General features: G+C 38.3%; 2 protein-coding genes across 2 annotated transcripts in view; one reads left to right on the top strand and one right to left on the bottom strand.

The window, feature by feature from the left end:
• The first annotated feature begins 6,801 nt into the window (after positions 1-6,801).
• LOC145498174 (uncharacterized) lies at positions 6,802-10,219 on the top strand. Its single transcript, XM_081478059.1, has one exon. It carries the CDS (start codon positions 6,923-6,925, stop codon positions 9,347-9,349), a length of 2,427 nt encoding a protein of 808 aa, XP_081334185.1. The 5' UTR covers positions 6,802-6,922; the 3' UTR covers positions 9,350-10,219.
• A 93-nt stretch (positions 10,220-10,312) lies between these two features.
• Positions 10,313-20,280, bottom strand: part of LOC145498176 (ankyrin repeat, SAM and basic leucine zipper domain-containing protein 1-like) — a 65,575-nt gene continuing 55,607 nt past the window's right edge. Inside the window, exons 7-15 of the mRNA XM_081478062.1 lie at positions 16,542-16,676; positions 15,727-15,806; positions 15,097-15,123; positions 13,178-13,250; positions 12,781-12,837; positions 12,286-12,398; positions 11,710-11,830; positions 11,445-11,549; positions 10,313-10,944 (exon numbers count right to left, since the gene is read on the bottom strand). Coding sequence (XP_081334188.1) covers positions 10,786-10,944; positions 11,445-11,549; positions 11,710-11,830; positions 12,286-12,398; positions 12,781-12,837; positions 13,178-13,250; positions 15,097-15,123; positions 15,727-15,806; positions 16,542-16,676 — 870 coding nt within the window. The 3' untranslated portion in view covers positions 10,313-10,785. The remainder of the gene's footprint in view (positions 10,945-11,444; positions 11,550-11,709; positions 11,831-12,285; positions 12,399-12,780; positions 12,838-13,177; positions 13,251-15,096; positions 15,124-15,726; positions 15,807-16,541; positions 16,677-20,280) is intronic.

Below are 20,280 nucleotides of genomic sequence, written 5' to 3'. Positions count from 1 at the left end.
CCATAAAAATGGTGAGAACATGTTGTTTTTTCGCATATTAGAGATCGAGAAAATCGAAGGATGGCAAATATATCTTTCCAAAAGTTTCTTTATTTTGCCACTTTAATTTATAGGGCAACTTTTAAGCCAGAATTTCAATTGGCTAAGTGTCAATTTTTCAATCTGTTCTTCGTTCACACTGACGCCGGGAATATCATCAGAAGAGAGATTGACCTCCCTTCTTCGTTTACCATGTTGCTTGAATATTTACCGCGAGGGCTATTAAACCTCGTTTCGGTGCAACCTCCGGTTTTTTTTCTGGAATCGGTGTATTGCGAAGCTTTTAATACACGCGTTAAGGTACTGCTTTAAGTACGATCTAAACTGAAGAGGACCGATTTTGTTCTCACAAAAAACAAATATTGCTCACAAGTTGAAGAATAATGTATAACGTTCCATTTCTTGTAATATCATTCCAACACTTACCTAAGGCCCAACTCACAACAGCAACACCAAGCAGGAAAACACATGGACGAACAATCATGTTTTTTCAGCCCTTTGTAAAAACTTACTTTTTAAAGGCACTTTCAAGTTTTGGGCTGCAAGCGAAATGTAAAGGTAAAAACAATAAAAGCTCAATTTCCCCAAAGAATGACTTACAAAAGATGCTAATGACAAACTCATTAACATTCATTTAATCTAATCAGCAAGGAAAGAACGCCCGATAATATCACAATTGTTTTGTTTGAGCGCAGTTGAACAAACTTAATTAAGAAACGCCTCCAACTAGTGTTTTGGATATTTAGACAGCTTAAACAACTAATCAAACATAAATGAACCTTATGACGCCATGATTAACAATCCAAAATCTTCACTGTCTGTCAAGTGTCATGTTGTCAGCGTTTACACGAATGCACCTTTTAGACTGAACGGAATATTCCAAATGTATAGTCATCGTCAACTGCCTGCAATTTAAACTGGCTTTGTTATCAAACGACAATAATCCGAATTTGCTTCTTCTTAATGAAACGATAAAATATATCTTTTCGGTTTCAGTTAAAGAAAATGTATATTTATATAGGTTTCACTAACAATTAGCAGTCTCATTAATGCTTTTTAAAGGTGAAAGCTGAAAACGTTTAGCTACATTTTTTGTTTTTGCAAATGTAACTTTAAGCGGTTTTAGTTCAACTACATCATGATTTCCTATTATTTTTCTAAATTGTTTAGTTTTATCATTTTTTGTCTTTCCATGAGAAACAGTCATCAATATTTTTCGTTGAACACCTGTGAATAGCTCGTGCAATCCATCACGTTCGTGTAGTCATTGCTTACATTTTGAAACGAGCGTAATTTCCTCACTAAACATTTGTGTAATAAGTTCAATCTTGAACACAGTTTTCTTGCTTCAGATTTACAAGCCGTCATTAATAACATGGCAGTTGAATGCTCCCTTTGTTACAAATGCTCCAAAAGTTGTTCCTCTTTGAACATTTGCACTGGTTAATATAAGTTATAAATATTATTGAACTCGCAAGAGTTTCGAAGCTATGTTAGTCCTTTTTTCTGCAACCTCACATGAAAATAAACATTGACAAACGAATAGATACTTTATTTTCCATTTATAATGGTTCTTTATACGACTTTGTAAATAAACCTGAATTCGTGGCTGCTTGAAAATCATGTACGGAGAAGTTAAGCACGCAATTCAACAGTAAAATTGTGACACCAAGGGAGGCGCCTCCATACAGTTTACTGTTTCCTCTCGTAACAATATTTCAATAAAGCATGTTCCCAAAATGAATTCATAAGCGCTCGATTTAAGAAGCAAACTGGTGAAAATAACATTTGTAAAATAAATCCATTGAAGAAGACCACATTGAAAAAAAAAAAATTCTGATGGAACTAATGAGATTGCTCATTTTCATTCATCATGCCACAGATCAATTTTTCATTCTCTATTTTCCAATTACCCATAATTCACTCTGTTTGCCCCCAAAATTATGCATAAACTATTGTTGTAAAATGCTCTCGAGAGGTCTGCATATTTTCCTAAGAGCATTTCGGAACAATAGCTTATGTAAAATTTGGGGGGCAAACAACGTGGAGTTTGGGCAATTCGAAAACATCCTAACTTACTGTCCATTTTTGTGTGGCTTATACGAAGTGTAAACCACGCTAGATCGTCACCCGAGATATTTATTTATTTATTTATTTATTTATTTATTTAGTTATTTGTCTACAAGAGCCAAGCGCTTGTTACGTGGTCTACTGAGTAGATCGGGTACCAGTTAGTGGTTGAGTGAAGTCGGCCATTTTGCTCGTGGCGAAGAGAGTTTCACTTTTTCCCCCCTGCTTTTTAGTTTTCAAGGTATGTCGTTTTTCATTTTGAGCTCTTTCTTGCGCTCTGTATTTTATCATTGATTTTAAGTGTCGAAAATCTAGCTTCGTAATTTCCTACAATTGACGAAACCCGTTGAAATTGCTTTGTTGTTTCACTTTCGGTGTTATACAAGCCGGGAAACGCGGCAGTTGTTTTCCTCACGTAAGCTAACACATGCAGACTTGGCATGTGTTCAGTGCAGGTTGTACAGGAGCCGTTATGCTTTTATAAGCCAACATTTATTCCTTGAACCTTCAGAAATTTAAAATTTCTCCTTCGGCAACCAGGAATTCAAAGTTAGCGCCGCTTCGCAAATGAGTTTGAAAAAAACATAAATCACAGACTAAGACAGAGACCTCCTTCTCAAGACTTCCAGAAACAAGATGGTAATACATTTTATTGCATTAAATTTGGATGGAACTAGTGGAATCTTTTGTTCAAGTCATTGATGACTTCATTCAGCGATCAGCTGACTGCAAATTAAAGCCGTCGATTGGAATCTATTTTTACGCTTTTGAGTTAGTACGCTTCTTCTCTTCAATTTGAATATGAACAGTAACTTTAGTTCTTTATCCAAATGTACATATGTATTTTAAATATTCAAAACTGAAATAAATTGCCATATTAGAGTTGAGTCGCATTTGTTTACTTAGTAATCATAATCTTTCATGTCTGGGAGAAACTTTCAGTACTCTTTCACGAAAGCGATAGGTAGAATGATAGTAACTCCAAAAAGAAGGGTATTAGTGTTAAAAGATGAATTATTGATAGAAAATAAGTGTTTAATTGATCAAGTAGCTACAGATAGTTTCGGCGAGTATAAATTTTTGAATAATATTGGCCGCGGTCACATTAACACAGTTAAGTATAGTTTGCTTGGTTTAGTCTTTAGTTAATATAAACAAAGTCAGACTTAACAGTAGCCAGTGGTTGCAGTCGACTCTGCGGTCGTACCAAAACCATTAACCGTGTAGTTGGTTCTCATATTAGCATTGGATAACGGCCCTAATGGGATTGGCCTCAGGGACTCATGGTAGTTGGATTCATCATCTTTTACTGGATGTTTGTCTTGTACAATCTTATAAATCGTTTTGAAATTCTTCGTTCCAGTTCAAATTTATGTCGCTTGCACATGGGTGGGCACTTTATATATAGACCGTGATGTAAGATACCTTAACTGTTTTCACTGTTTATGATACACTGCTACGTTAGTCCGCTTTATAAATGTTTGACTGCTCTGGTCGAGGTTTTAATTTCAATATGATTGAACGTTCTTTTTATGCGTTCTTGTTAAAAATGGTGCAAAGTTGTCAATTTTAGTAATTTCAATTTGAAGAGGAAGTTCCTGTTAGTACCTTCTTGTTACTTGATGAAAACTTGGCGGGGTTTGTTTTACCAGGGCGTTTCTGACACCTCCTGGAATAAGCTATACCTTCCCTAGTTGAATCGTCATCAGTTTATCGTACTTTATTCAGGTTATTGATTGGAAAAATAATTATACTTTTGAACCTTAGTTCTTCTATTTTCAGGGGATGGGGGGTAGACTCACTTCTTTCGGAGGTCGTTACTTACGGACTTTTACGATTCGTTGCATGTACGAGCCATTGGCCAAGCGATGGGCCAAGCCATTGGTAGCCGTGCATGGTCACCTAAAGCACTGACAATCTATCCTAGCTCCATGTACTAAGTTTCTCCTCGCGCTTTGCGGTTGTTGTTGTTTTTTTGCCCTCGGCTGTGTAATTGTGCGATATTTTCTACACAATGACTTCAATAGCCGAGCGTGATAATACTGCTCGTGGCTCCCACTGCCAACGACATAATCAGACAAGTATTCCAGATCATCTGGGTTTTTATTCCTTAAGATCTGTTTTAGATGAATTAATCAAACGCTCCTTTGCGCCCGGACAAGCATCTCGATGCAAGCTCAGAGTTTATTGTGATGGCTTTCATTGGGTAAACAAGACATTTACGTCTGTTCGCAGTGCTCAACATCCATTCGTAGGCACTTTCAGTTGGTATCTTTAAGTTCAGTTCGTAGATCTAAACTTAGCTCAGGGGGAGAAGCAGAGGAAGGTTCATGTTGTGTAATTCGTTCATCACTTGATTTATCGGCATTCCCCGGTTTTGTCCGCTCACGTTTTTTTCCTGCCCAAGTCTTTCTTCGCGTGTGTTTAGACGTGATCCGATAAATAATGACCTTGTTTGGTTCCAGATTATGGGCGTCGGTGGAGTCCACCATCATTTGAAAGCATCGGGAATGACTCGAACGCACTATTTACTTTTAAAGCACTATTAATATCGTGACTTCATTTTAAGCTTGTCTCATATTCCATCGGTCCTTTCTGGTTTATTTTTTATTTAATATCATCGGCATGTCACTGAAACAGATTATTACGCCTTCCCTGGCCGCAAGACAAAGAACCCTAGCGAGAGTATGTAAGGAATGCTAGGAAAATTTCCTACCATTGCTCTGCGGCACTTACAGTAGAAGCCCCGTGCGTCCCCGGGGGAGGGGGGTGGGGAAACTGCCATATATGGGCTATATAGGTATGTGCCGCTGTGAAGGTTATGGTTTTCAAGCAGTTTACTCTAGGATAGGGTATATAAATCAGAGCGTCTGGGTCTAGAATAGGGTATCATTTTTCAGAAAACTGACCGGTTGGTTGAAGATTTTATCTAGAGTAAGGAAACCAGGAATTGCCACTCAAAAATATAAAAAATTAAATCGGCAAGTTTAAATGTACGCAAATCAGCCTCAACAGTGTCGCAGAATTCAGCTGAACTAGCTCTGGTATAGGCTAAGGCTTCCAGGCCCGGGCGGGGAGGGAGGGGGTACTCCCATAAATTTCGGATAGGTGTGTGCCGCGAAGGGTCTTAAACCCTGACCCCATTTAAGGATGAATCAAACGAAAATTGATACCCTATTTAAGGCCCAAACCCGAAAAATGACACCCTATGCAAGGGAAAAACAAGAACTCAAAATAGCTTGAACGGGTCAATTGCTGGTTTTCAGTGTCACGCAATTCAAAATAGATCAAAATAAAAATCAAAACCGGTCAACAGATAAAGTCCAGAATCTGGGAAATGAAAGAAGGTAAATATGCAAAAACTCTCGCCAAAATTCTGGTCACAGCAATTTTTTTATGCGAGATATGCGGAGAAATTTTTTACCCAAATTTATAGAGATTTGTATGGAGACGCCATGCTGGTGCCCGTCCGTATGGGCACCAACATGGCGGCCGGAAACCAACAGAAACATCTGTCACTGAGTTTTGCTGCTAAAGCGTGAATTTATCCCTCGAGGAACTCTAAAACATTAAAATAATACTTTTTCTAAGACATGAACTGTTCAGATAGCCAAGTTCCCCGAAATAAGTCACTTTTTTAAACATCATGACAGCTCACTTGGCCGTCATGTAAATGCCGCGTCACGCAAAAGCTTAGAAATTCAAGCGTAGTGTATCACAAAACCAAGAACCCATTCGGAGAGAAAATTTGTATGAATATTAGTTTTCAGCTGCTCTTATACGTCATTTAAGTAAAATCTCAGGAAGATCAATAGTTTTGTGGTTCGAATTTTGGTGATGTCATGTGAAAACCAGCTATTTTAGCTGATACAATTTAGGCACCCTATCTAACATGCCAACATGGGCGAAAATGATATCCTATTTAAGGATCGAGAACCTCAAAAAACCATACCCTATCCCGCGGCACATACCTATATAGCCCATATAGGGGAGTACCCCATCCGGGGTCCCGGGTCCCGGCGGCACATCCCCACCCAGAAATTCCCAAAGTACCCCCCCCCCCCCCGGGCGTGCGTCCCATCATGAATCAAAAGGCTCGAGTGTTTGCTATGGCTTTCCGGGTGCGAAAACTTTTCGGGACCTTCGAGAAACGGGGCCTTGGACTGAGTTTCTCGAAGCTTGGTCATCATTGGTTAGGATGTATCAAAACCTATAGGTTCTCATGGTATTTAACTCCAGTTAGCGCTAACCGAGTCTCCTCCGCAGCCGTTTTTCGGGATGTCACGCATGTTTCTTTGGGGGAGCGTTGCGTGACATCCCAAAAAACGGCTGCGGAGGAGACTAGCGCTAACCATGCTTCGTCGGCTCTGAACTTCAGCTGGACGAGTCGAGCATGCACAGTAGCGCAGTAAGAGGGAATCCTCTGTGCTCGTCGTCGTCGGTGCTTACGGTCCTTAATAAGAAACTTAAACCGAGTCTCAATGTACAATCTGACACAATTCGTGCGAAAGTTCTCAGTTCAAAATATTTTTTTGCATGCTTAAATTTTTTTTGCATACTTTACTTGTTTTTAACACCCTCGTTTTTGATATTTTAGCACATATTTTTACTTCATTATCTCTCTCAACATAAATATATACGTTATTTATTTTACTGTCCACATTTAAATGACCGTAGAGCGGTCGAAACGTCGTTCGTACCGTAATTTCTACCGTGGATACACCGTGGACTCTGGGTACGAGTTGCCTTTCCCATCGCACCTCGCGACCTCAGCTTTGCTAGAATCCAAGCTCTCTCCTTCGTCCACAGAAAGATGGCGGAAGCATCGGCGGAAGCGAAACACTCAGTGCCATTCAATCCATTCGATGCCGAAGTATTAATGCTACTGCGAGCTGAAACAGAGATGGTCGAAGAACGATGGAAAGCGAGATTGGCAAAAGACGTCAAAGTTGAACCGAAAAATGTGACGAAACCACTAGTTACCAAACCAGTGTGGCCGTACGAAATGTGGCAGGTGAATTATTTAGACAGTCCATCAGAGTTCAATCGAGAAAAAAAAATTGATGTACCTTTTAGTTGCACCAGTGAGAATAATCAGCCAGGTCAGATGTCAAACCCAGATCATAGCAGTTCGTTAGATGCAACGATTGACTCGTGTGAAAGCAGGTTATTTCGTGAAGCTGCCGACAAGGAATCGATGCTTCACATGGAAGCAGCAGCCACTGAACCGTTAGGAATGGAAGCCATGACTGATATCTTGCAAAGGAGTATCAACATGTTATCCGACTTGCAAGACCTTCTTTCAATATGTGGTGACAAATACTCCCCAACTGGTGACAGTGGCAGAAATGAAACAGATTTAACAACTGCAGAAGAGACCCCAAGAATACTGAAAGAGACGGACGAAAACAGCAAACGCGATACAGTGGTTGAGGAGAATCTTCAGCTGCCCTGCACTGACGATAAAAGCACTCCTTTTGACTTTGATGTGGGTTTGAAGAAGAGTTCAGAGAAAGTGACACCTGTCAGTCAAAATAAAGTGTACAGTGAAGAAAATATAGAAAAGGAATCCAAGGAACTAAGTCTGAAAAGCATTCAGAAGTCAGCTGAATGTGAGGTGCTTAGACCTAGAGCAACTGAGAGAGGTCCAAGCTGTGAGAGTGATCATGCTGTTTCCAGTAATGTTTTTGATGCCTTTGGTCTAAAAGAGGACACTACATACAGTACTATGGTGAGAGCACAGGAAACCACGGAAGCAAAGTCTGACGAAAAAGGTTCAGGAACAGTCAAATGTAAAGAGAGTCAGACCAAAATTGAAGAGTCAGAGGAAGACATGGGAGTTATGAATATGGATAAAGCTCCCAAACAGGTGAAAGAGATTAGCACCTCTAAGGTGCACCACTTGAAAACTGAACTTCAATCTGCAGTTTCAGCTCAATCAGTCTTAAACAAGACTATCAGAGAGTGGCTACCAAGTGTCAGTATTGATCGGTTGGTCAAAACTGAGCACATCAAGCAGTTGGTAAGAAGCTTAATGAACAATACTGTCTCAGAACTGGAGACAAAGCACGATATATTTTCCAAGTGCTACATCATAGAAACCGGAAGTATGGCAGAGGGTACCAAGATTGGTCAGCCCGATGAGTTTGATTTCACGATTGCCCTCCCTATGTTAGCTGATTCAGATGTGACAGAACTTTTGTACATCAAACTTGGGATACAAACACGCCTTCACAACAACATCCGCGATGAGGTCCTTTCCTTCCTAGGTCAGTTTTCCTTTGTTGATTTATCCTACAGACACTATCTTACAAATGCCTATTTGCTCCAGGTTTTTCGTGAAACACTGAAAAAGCACTTACCTCTGGAATGGACAATGCGAGAGGAAAGTGACTTACATATGATGCGAGTATTTCTCAAGAATCAAACTTTGACTCTTCATCTACAATGCGAATCTCAACTAGATGCAGGCTTTATCCTGTCAATTGATGTATGTTTTGGGATTCCTCTCAATGCTGAGCGACTCCAGACTATCTACATTTCTGACCATACTCATGCTTTGCATCTTTCCTTCATTCAGAGCCAGTGCCTTCGAATGAACACAGGGGTTGTAGGAGTAATCAGTCGAAACCCCCTCGTTGCAGGACGCTTCTTTTTTCAGATAGAACCATACAAATTTCATGGCAATAAATTGGCTGCAGACTGTTACAAACTGGCAAAACATGTGGCAAGAAGTTTCCTGCCAAAAGTTAACAAAAACAATTGTAGTTTATGTGAGGACACCTTGATTCCATCTTTCTACATGAAAACTGTGACATGGTTTATGATGGACTTCTACACTGAAGCAGATGACTGGTCTGAAACACAGCTTGGAAACAGATTGATAGAGATCTTTGAAATTATAAGTTATAGCTTCCAACATGAATACAAAGCTTTAGCGTATAACACACATATTAACAGTATGAAGTTGGACTTTCAAATGAAATATTCTCCAACAGATGGCAATGTCAAGGCTGGGGTTGGAATGGACAATGAGAAACCCTGCATGATTCCACGCATGGAAGACCTCTATCTTGCATCATCTCATGAAGAAGTTAGCATTGCTGTCCAAAGTTACTGGAAATATATGAAGTGTGAACAATGGGCAGTTGGCGATCTGCTCCTCAAACTCATTGAGCTTTTATATGTCTTGAAGTTTACGAAAACTGACTGTCATCAGCTTAGTGTACACCATGAATGATTTTTCACTATTTCCTCTACCGTCATTTACTCAATTGAGCACTGCGGGGCTCTTTAAATTTTTAGTGTTTTGGTTGTTTTGGCACATATGGAAATAAGCTGTGAACATGTCTGTTTTTTTCCTGTAAGGCAAATGATGCAGTACTGTGCTATTCTTCTCCCCAGTCCTCCCAGGACATTTCAAAATTGAAAAGACTGAACCATGGACAGAACTTGAAAATAATCAATCTTACAGTCCAAGCAAGTCATGACTCTGGTAATGTTCCTGGCAAAAAAGTTTTAAAATATGCTGATTATGCTACCAGTGCTACTTTTACAAAAAGTGCAAAAATTATGCTTGTTTTTCCAAATTATGCCAAAAATTTTGCTAGCACAATCTATAAGTGCCTACTTCAGTCTGCTGCCAGAGCTCTGCTATAATTCATGGTAGGCCACCATATAGTCACCCAACTATCCCATAATAAACACTAGTGAACATGATTTGAATTTTTTTTCTTTGTCCTTGTCCTTCTATAACCTTGCATATGCAGAGAAACATTGTCTGATTTTTTTTGATAATTTTATGACATACAAGAAAATAAATTATTTCCTGACACTTAGGTGCTCTGCATGCATTGCAGACCTACAATCGTGGACAAAAGTCCTTGGGACACTTACGTAATGTAATGGATTATCTGTGTTTTAGAACTGAAATGTGAAGAAAACGCTGGTATATCCTTTATAAACGGGTTGCTGTCCCCCCTCCCCCCCCCCCCCAACACAATGTTGAAAATCAGGTGAAATTGCACGTACTAGTTTTCAACATTGTATGGGGGGTGGGGGGCGAGGTTAGGCAGGTGAAGTTGTATTCGCACCTGGCGTGTACGCAAAAGCGCCAAAAGTGCAAATTTGTCCCAAGACTTTTGTCCATGATTGTAGGTTCCAGGAAACAGTGCAAGAATTACTCATGCAAAAACTCACCATCAAAGCAAAAACCAATGATCAAAATTTTAATTATGATCATTATTGAATTCATTCTCAACATATAATACAAAGGTCTCATTCATCTTGTTCTCAGCAAATATAAACAAAAACGGTCTTAATTACATTCATGAATAATCATTTCTTAATCAAATGAAACTTCTCTCTTAAAAAAATCACGGGGGAAAACATTAAAACAGTAACAATAATTTGATGCTTGAACCGACATCCCAAAATTTAATGATTGGAATGACTCGATCTGCATTAATCAAATGACATAAAACTTAATATGTATATACAATACAGGCTGTACAGTAATGATGTATAAAATCAAAAAAATAATTCTACCCTTCCAACAAGATGGGCTTAAATTTAGTGGAGGCTTGTTATTAGGGGATTCGAGGATGGACATCAGATACAATTGATTAAATTATTATGTTACATCACAATGCGTTTTCTTGATTGAAGCACTCTACATCATGTGTTGTGCCACACCCTGTGCACCAAGAATGCACCCAATGCAACAGTTGCAACTCCTGCGAGCAACATCAAGCTGCCTCGTGATAAGTGTTGGGCTGAATGTGGTTTTTCATCCGCAATCAGGTCTGGGGCTGTGTTGGATACCTTGGATTTGATCTGCCGATAACCAAACAAATTCATTGGTCAAGAATTAGTTCTCTTAAGTTTTCACCTTGTTCAAACTGTCCTGCTATGAAACCAATGAGAAGTACACTTTATAGGTTATGATGATTTCAATGATTGGCATTTGTGTGATACTGTTATTGTAACATCTCTTGATTAAGAGTGATAGGATTGATCTGTCAAAGTATAACTGCTGGAAAGTGCTGGAAACTGTAGCCAGGCACCTTAAAAGTGATGTTGAACAAGACAACTTTTAATGGAATTTGTTGCAGCAATGGTTTATTACACGACCCAATTTAATGCAAAATTTTAAATTCGGGCAACCACGTAGCAAGTTTTTGCATCGCTTTCAAAAACCCCCCAGCATGTTGCCATGATGAAATGTTGCATTAAAAGTCACCCTGTGTGCCATGTTACACAATATTGATTTTTAACCCAACAAAGTTGTGTTTCACTATTTCACTTCAAGACAACTAAAGCCATTCATCACCGACCTGGGAAATCTGAGTCCTTACAGTTTGGAGTTCTTCACTTAAACTTTCCACAGCTTCTACTGCTTCCTTGGAGAATAATTCCATTCCTTCAGCTGCTGTGACATCCTATAAAAAAAAATGAAAAAGCACTGAAAAAAGAGTTTAGCCAAAGAAAAGGTCTTTTAGAAAATCTTAAAGGCTAGTGGAAGAGTAGAAATGAAAATCATAGCCTAGTTTACAGAGTGAAACACTCATATTGTGGAAATCATAGCTGAAGTTACCATACCTGCACGAATTCCAGAGGTTCATTAACAGCGTTCAAGTGTTTCTGTACATATGACACACTGCTTCTGATGAACGTCAAATGTTTAGACACATTGGCCAAAATAACTGTTGCTTCTGGGGCACTAAACAATTGAAAATGAAAACACACATGATTACATTTGATTAACCTATGCCATCAGCTGTATTTATAATGAGAACTTGATGTAAATATCTCCTCCTGTTATGGACTGAAGTAGGATAATTGAGTAAAACCTATTGGCATGCGAGTTCTGGCAGAATTAACTGTTAATAATTATGCTCCCTCATCATAGGCCTGCAGTGCGTGCAGAGAGCTAGATAATAAAGCTCTGAGGGAGATAATATTATTGAACTTTATTCCAAAATAATTTATTCCGTAATAATTTATTAATAACAATTTATGATTAATTCAAAAATAATTTATTCCAAATTATATCAAATTATATATGATAATTTATTTCCCACCATAATTTATTTTCCTTTATTCCTCACTGGAATTTACTCTAATTAACTCTAACTGGAAAGATAATTTATTTCAACTATACAGAGTCAATACCACCTTAAAGAATGCTTCTCCATTGACTGCAGGCTAGTAACATCCCACTCCTTTTTGTGAACTTCTCTGATGGCATCAAGAACCTTTGTTCGAACACCTACTTGAGTAATTCCCATCTGCAAAAAAATAGAACGACAGAGGTTTAGAGAATCAAAGCTTTTGTTAAGTGGCTTATTTGAATAACAATGCAGCATCATAGTTCTTTGATATTGTGCATTCTCTGCCATCCACAGACAATAGAACTTTTTCGCTTGGGCAATTTGTTTTCCTGTTACAGACCATGTGATATTCTCTAGAGAATAGTTCTTTTTTCCATCTAAGAATTATTTATTCATATGCACACGACTACTTCAAAATCTGAAAGCAAGAATTCTCAAGAGTATCGTCACAGGGTCTGAAATGAGGCAACAAACCGCCCAGTCTAAAAAGGTCTATTTAGAAAAGCTTTGACTAATTAAATGAAATACAGACACTGGCTATTTTCAATATATTCAGTACCTGATCTAGTTCCTTTTCCGTCAGATTCAAGAATTCATCAAATGTTAATTTGTGTTCCTTAAAAGTGAAAAATATCTCAGTTTTATATAATTAGTCATCACTGAACAATATTAAATCAAACCTGAAGATAGGATGTATGCAAGAAGTATGGCAGATGGATTCTCACAAGCAATATTATGGCTGAATGAACTGACCAACTGGACAGCTGACTGGCGACACACCACTTGACTACCCACCCATTGACTCACCCACCAACTCACCTGTTGACACTGGAGTAGCTGCAAGGTTGACATCAAGATGAATAGTGATACAAAACAAGCTAAATTCATAATCATAAATAATAATCATAATGATTATAAATATTCTCTCAGACTAACAGAATAAAACAAAGCTTTACTTGAAATGTTGGCAGCAAATGTGTCAACTCTAAACCACATAGGAACATTTCAAGGTCACCATATCTCATTTCACTGCAATTTAAAAAATAATAATCAGTATATTCAGTGACACACTTATTGTTTCACCCAACTTGAGTATTAGAGTTGACTGGGATTGAAATTTGGAGTGACAGAGTCACTGGTTCAAATCCTCAATCCCTCAAAAACTGGAGTTATCCTCAGTAGCTCCGAGTGTAAAGCCCTGGCTTAATGATCACCACATTTCACCGCAACATATTGCAACATTGTTGGGCACAACAGGTTGCTCGCGTTTGGCCACCGTGTTGCCACATGTTGGGTATTGTTGGTTCAAGTTTGAAAATGGTCAACTTTTAACCAACAACACCCAACATGTTGCAACAAACTGTGGCCAAATGTGCTGAACATGTTGTGCCCAACAATGTTGCGATACGTCGTGTTGAAATGTTGCAATATTGTGATAAGTGAATAAATACAATACAATACAATACAATACAAATTTTTATTGTCAACTCCTCATGGGGGCTTTTCAGAGACAATGATAAAGGAAAAAAAATACTCAAAGATTATTGATAAACAATTTTTTAAGTTAAGTATAAAGATCGTGAATTTTAAGCTTGGTAATGAAATGTGAAAAGTGAACTGATCAACATGACACAGGCGTGGGACAAAGAAAAAATCTTAGTCCCAGACAGGAATCTGAGTTCATATGTGACAGGCATTCCGCATATAAACTCAATTAACTTCAATTAAGTAAAGGACCTTGCTCTCCATGAGTTCTCATAACTCAGTGGATAGAGTGTCTGCCACAGGTGTTTGGGAATGTGACAGGCATTCTGCATATGAACTCAATTAACTTCAATTAAGTAAAGGACCTTACTCTCCATGAGTTCTCATAACTCAGTGGATAGAGTGTCTGCCACGGGTGTTTGGGAGGTCATGGGTTTGATTCCTGTCTGGGTCTCAGATTTTTTCTTTGTCCTACGCTCATGTCATGTTGATCAGTTCACTTTTCACATGTTGCAATATTATTATTAATTGTTTGGCTGTCTTAACTTTTCAGCAACACTATGTAGTCGATTTGCAATACTTGTTTGTATATTCACAGTACTGCAATAATTATCCCAGCATTTGAAATCTGGAGGCCCCTGGCAATAACTGGAGGCATTTTCCTTTCAACCAAAATTTCCATCTGGAGAACTTTCAAACCAGAGGCAAATGGTACAGAAATTCCCTAGTAACCAATTTTCTGGAAAATCCAGAAGTTGTTGAATTTCCAAAATGTGAACTATTCAACTGAAAATTTCAGAAATTCTTGGAGGATAAACAAATGGAACAGAAATCCCCCCAAAATTTGGGTATACATGTACCTATACTACAATCTTGGTCAAAAGTCTTGGGACACTTTGCACTTTTGCCAACATATGGTCTTTCTGTCCACCTCCACCTCCCCACCCCCAACACAGTGATGTTGATTCATCCAAAGTAGGCCCACTATTCCAACATTGCTTTGGGGGAGGGGGGCTTGGAAAATTGACCAATGACTTCCCAATTCAAAATAATGTTTCTCCAACTGACTTTTTTGTGTGTCCCAAGGACTTTTGGCCAGGATTGTAGCAAGGTTGTCAACTGATTAGACGTCCCAAAATTCCAGAAAATGCTGATCATTCACCACTGAAAATTTCCAGAAATTCAAACTGTAATTTTTGGTTGAACAGAAAGCTCCCTGGATTTGTTCTTGGTAATCCCATGTTCAAAGTCTTTGTAAATAGCAAGCCTGTCAGCCTCGCTTAATCTGCAATTCTTAGCATGTCTCTGTTGTATTTGCAATATTCATTTGCTTTGTTTATTATTTTAGTTTCCACAATTATTATTAATGACATTTTTTTCAATTTCTCACCTTGAGCTGTCCTCTTTTATGTCAACACTAAGAAAAAGATCAGTTATAGAATGAGTGACTGTTTAACAGGTGCCTCACTCAGTGTCACTGTGAGATAATTTGTTTGGACTATCAACTGTGATTGGTAATATGGACGTTACTTCCTTCTCGAAACATCAGTTAAGGTAATTGAAGAAAATCATGTATGAAAGAAAAGAGAATTTGAGAAAGGGGAAATTCTCTTGATATATTTGTCCTAAGTACATGCAAATGAGATTTAGATCAGTGTTTAGCAGGACAGAGTGGGATATCATGAATTAAAAACTTTGAATATTTGGGAACCGAGAATTGAAAAAATAAAATTGGAAACTGAAAATTCAGAATCTAGGAAGTGGAAACTGATAATTGAAAATTGGAGACTGGAACATGCAGTTGGTAACTGGGAACTGGGAATTGGAAAAATGATTAAAACTGGAAACTGGAATTCAAAATTAAAAACTTAGAACTGGAGCCGAGTATAGGAAACTGGGAACTACATGTAGGAATTCAGAACTGAGAAATAGGATTTGGAAAATGAAAATAGAAAATTTGGAATTAGGAGTAAATAACCAACCCAACGAGTTTAAACAATTATTTATGTTTTTTTATTACCTTGAAGATTCTGCAGCATGGGAAATTGCTTCACTAGACACCTGCTTTCCACTTGTAGCCAAAGTGATAATGTCCGAAATCTAGTAATTAATGGTCAAAATTAGACAAAATGTTTCTGTATAGTGATGCAAACTGTTTTGTAATAGTGTCTCTTAACCAAGCTACATTTATTGATTTTTGAACCCAACTAACACCTTTGTAACAATTTTCTGCATAGTTCCTTTTGGTTCCTAAACTACACCAACACAATTAGAGCAGTGAAGTCTACAGATTTTAGTCAAATCAGAGGGAAGCAATTGATAAAAAAAATTCCAAATACATGTCAAAAAAATTTATCACTTTTTCTTTTGAATGGCAACAGAATATTCAACTTTGTATTTACATAATTACATTTTTTTAAGAACTGTGAAACAAAACATGCTTTTGGAACCACACATAATCACAATGTTATTCATACATATTATCATATGGCTAGCTCTGTGAGTGGGCAAGATGAACTAAATCCTGCACTACAATTGGTTACCTGAGCAGGCAAGATGGCAATATCTTGCCTGCTCGGGATTACCCGCTATTTCCCCCAAGAAAATAGACGTGTTCTCTTTCCATATAATAAATCCTTTATTGACCAAGCTTGTCTGGTCAAGATGGCAGGATATTGACCTTGTGGTTTTTGCGTGTTTGTGGACCTAATGACTCCGTCTTGGTCCATAAACATGCAAAAAAAAGAACTTGGCCAATGTGCAGCCATCTTGACCTCACTCTTGGTCAATAACCCATATTTATAATATTTAGAAATCAATTAACTAATTCTTTACCCTGGGGAAATCACTTGAATATGCAATATCACTCGGTGTTTGGCCATCATTGGAGTATATCTTGGAGTCTGCTTGATGATCCAACAGAAAGCGTACAACTTTACCATGACCACGACTGGCAGCCCATGACAAAGCCTGACAAAAAGGTTTTCCCAGAAACTTACTAGATTACTTCACGGCTAAAACACCACAAGGGGGTATGGACACTACAGTTGGCAACAAATCATAAAATATTTTCTTACTTATTAGTGACAGCAGTCTTATATATAAATCCTTACAAGTGACAACTCTCATTGCGTTCGACAGGACGCAGTTCTAATCATGCTCTGCATAAAAATTCGAGACTTGTGTATCTATCTATCTATCTATCTATCTACATGTATCTATCCATCTATCTATCTATCGATCGAGCAACACCAATTTGGCCCCCCCCCCCAAAATTCTTCAGGGGCGAATGACGTCATGTCCATACTTGTCGCGTCTCCATGTGCTTGTCATGTCTCCATGTGTTTATCTGCTGTCACCGGCAAGTTGCGTATCTGAAGTTTGAAGTTAGAATTATGGCATTAAATGACCTTGCAGCTGAGATTTATCGATGTCTTCACGAAATGTGTACGACTTTTGGGACAAACACAAAGGTGCAGTTCGGCTGCCTGTTGTCTACCGTCTTGTCTTTGACCAAAAACCAACACTGCTTTGTGCGGAATAAATCGATGAAGGAAATGTGTCGTTTCACTTTGCTAGCTTTGATTTCTGTGCACAAAATATATTACTTTAACTCACCGAGGTGTGTAGCTCGGCAGATGGCCATGATTCGTGGTTATAGAACCATCTTCACGAGTTGTCTAGCTCGTTATGCGGGTTAAATGAATGGAAACAGAAGTCGCACATTTAATAACTAGAGAATGTTGGTATGTAAACAAACACCTACAGAATGTTTGGCCCGTTAAACGGCTTAGTAAATGACAGTTTATTTATTTTACATGAATGCAAATGATCATGTTGTTCTGGTCCCCTTTAGTCTCAGGTCATTGAAAGTAAATTAAAAATAACAAACAAAACTTGGCATAGACGCAGAACCTGAATTATGAAATTGTGCAAACCAAACCAAATTTTCCTTTGGGCAGATGAGAAGATTTTCATGAACACAAATCGAATGGGAGCTTTAAAATTGCTTACAGGCCAGAGTTTAAGCTTGTTCTTTTGTTTATGTTTTGAATTCATGCTGAGTTTATGTCAAAACATGAAATTTTGAGGGCCCACTATTTTTATGAGTCTATGGAAACTGGCGCCGTCACACAACATTTTGGACAACAAATCAGCCATCATAGTCTATACAGGGGACCTCTTCACTGGCATGGACTTTGACACTATGATAAATCTGTCTGTGTTCAACCTCGGTTGTTCATTAAAACTGTTGATTTTAGCAATAGACAGAGGTTGAAATCAGCTAGTTAAATTATTCAAGGCACGCATATGAAAGTGACGGTGTCGAACGCACTCATGATCTTTGATTACTACTAGTCTTAAAATATATACCTTCATTGGATGAATTTCAATAACAATCAGAAAGAGAACAGTAGGGGTACGAACACTACACAATTTTTGTGAAGTCCTAGGCCTCATTTTCAACAAACACATATACAGCCAGGTGGAATTGTTGGTTGAGTGAACAATTTTGTAGGAGAAAAAAGCAATCTTTCTATCTCAAATTTGTTGAGTTTACAAAAGTTTTGTAAATATTTTAATACATCTAAAATAGTTATTGTCAAAGACAAAAAATATGTAACTTACAATAGTCAGTTTGGGAATTTATAACTGCTCATAACTGTAAAATTCACATAATTAATCCTTTCAGTGGTTTAAAGAGTAAGGGAAGTGCAGGGCTCGAAAAAAACTTGAATTCCAACTTGCCCTTGGGACAAGTATCTCTCAAATTTTGCTTGCCCATGGCAAGTCTTAGTTTGCCCTTTTAATGATTTAGTTGACAGATAACTTGCTTGGTCTCTTGCCCATTGGGCAAGTGAGAATGTAAAGTTACTTGCCCAGAAGGAAAATCTACTTGTTCGGGGCAATGGGACGGCACTTTTTTCGAGCCCTAAGGTGGTTCAGCAATATTCTGCATTCATTTGCTATGTGGGTGAGTGATATTTTAAAAATAAGTTATCCTTCTCATTTTGTATTGAAGTATGAAATATGAATGTCATACTGTACCAGTGTGATTAGAGTATTTTTTAACCACATAATCCTTCATAATTCTGCCAAATATTGACCAATTTCTGCAATTTATTTTTATTTTGTCTAGCTCAAGGTTCTCTTTCATACCATGTTATGATGCACTTGCTGCTTGTTACCAGTTTTAAACAAAAAGTTTGTAACATCACACAAATAATAAGGGTGCACATGATTGTGAAACAGCCGTCAAAGAAATTAATGCCACGTATAATCAGTATTCAGGGCATTTTGTTTAAATTTCCGTGGACCAAAGTTGCCCTTTCAAGCAGAGACATGTAATCGAAGACCTACTTTATAACGGCCAAAGCGACTGCGGACGACGCCATCTTCACGTCGACTTCGCGTATAATCCTGTCCGAAAGAGATATTTACAAAGAAAATTCATATCCAGGAAAACATTGTACTACTCGAATGCTGTGGCAACACACAATATTCTACTCCTAAGAGAGGGAGACGTGGAAAGTAATCCTGGCGACAAACCTAAATGTTCGGCGTGCCAAAGAACTATCGCTGTGAACCACCGTTCATTGATGTGTTCTTCTTGCCACAGTAATTATCATATTAAATGCGGCGGTTTTTCCATCAGTCAACGCAGAGATCTGCTCGATTCAACTAGTTTATCAGAGCCATGGATGTGCAATTCCTGCAGCCTAGGAACTTTACCATTTTCTACCACGTCTCCTGAAAAATTGATCTCCTTATTTGTGGACCCAGCAAAACCCGATTTGGACAACTCAGCGGCAAGCGACTCGCTGTCATCCCAATCACCGTTTGAATGGTTTACTACGAACATTACCGGTTACTATAAGAAAAACTTGAAGATTGGCCACCTCAACGTCAACAGTATCTTTGATAAGTCGGACGAAGTCATCAATCTACTCGATAAATGCGCCTTCGACATCCTGTTTATCAGTGAAAGTAAGATCGATGAATCTGTCTCTACTTCTTTATTTACTCACTCGCAATATCGTATCATTCGACAAGACAGAAAAAAAGGAGGTGGAGGATTACTCGTCTATATCAGATCAAACGTAACGGCCCGTCGACAAGTTAAATTTGAGCCTGAAGGTATCAAATCGATCTGTTTAGATGTAAAGGGGTGCGCTAATAACTGGTTTCTAGTATGTGCTTGCTACCACTCCCCTGGTAAATGCAAAGTCAAGGATTTTATTCCAGCCTGTGCGTCAGCAGCAGAGAAAATGTACGTCAAACGGAAAGAAGTCATGTTTATCGGGGACTTTAATATGAACATGCTTGAATCACCTGATAACCCAAATGGCCCTAATAAAGATCTGACCAAGTTCAGCCAACAATTCTGTCTAACGAATGTTATTCACGAGGCTACAAGAACAACTAATTATTCAAGAACTCTACTTGACATTGTTTTAACATCACACCCTGAGAGATTGGCGACAAGTGGAATTTTGCAAGTCGGGATTAGCGATCACGACCTGATCTTTGTTGTGAGGAAACAAAAGCTACCGAGACCTAAGGCAAGAACAAT

Source organism: Orbicella franksi, chromosome 9 (assembly GCF_964199315.1).
Source record: "Orbicella franksi chromosome 9, jaOrbFran1.1, whole genome shotgun sequence".
In the NCBI taxonomy this organism is placed as follows: domain Eukaryota; kingdom Metazoa; phylum Cnidaria; class Anthozoa; order Scleractinia; family Merulinidae; genus Orbicella; species Orbicella franksi.
This window is presented reverse-complemented; position numbering and strand designations above follow the sequence as displayed.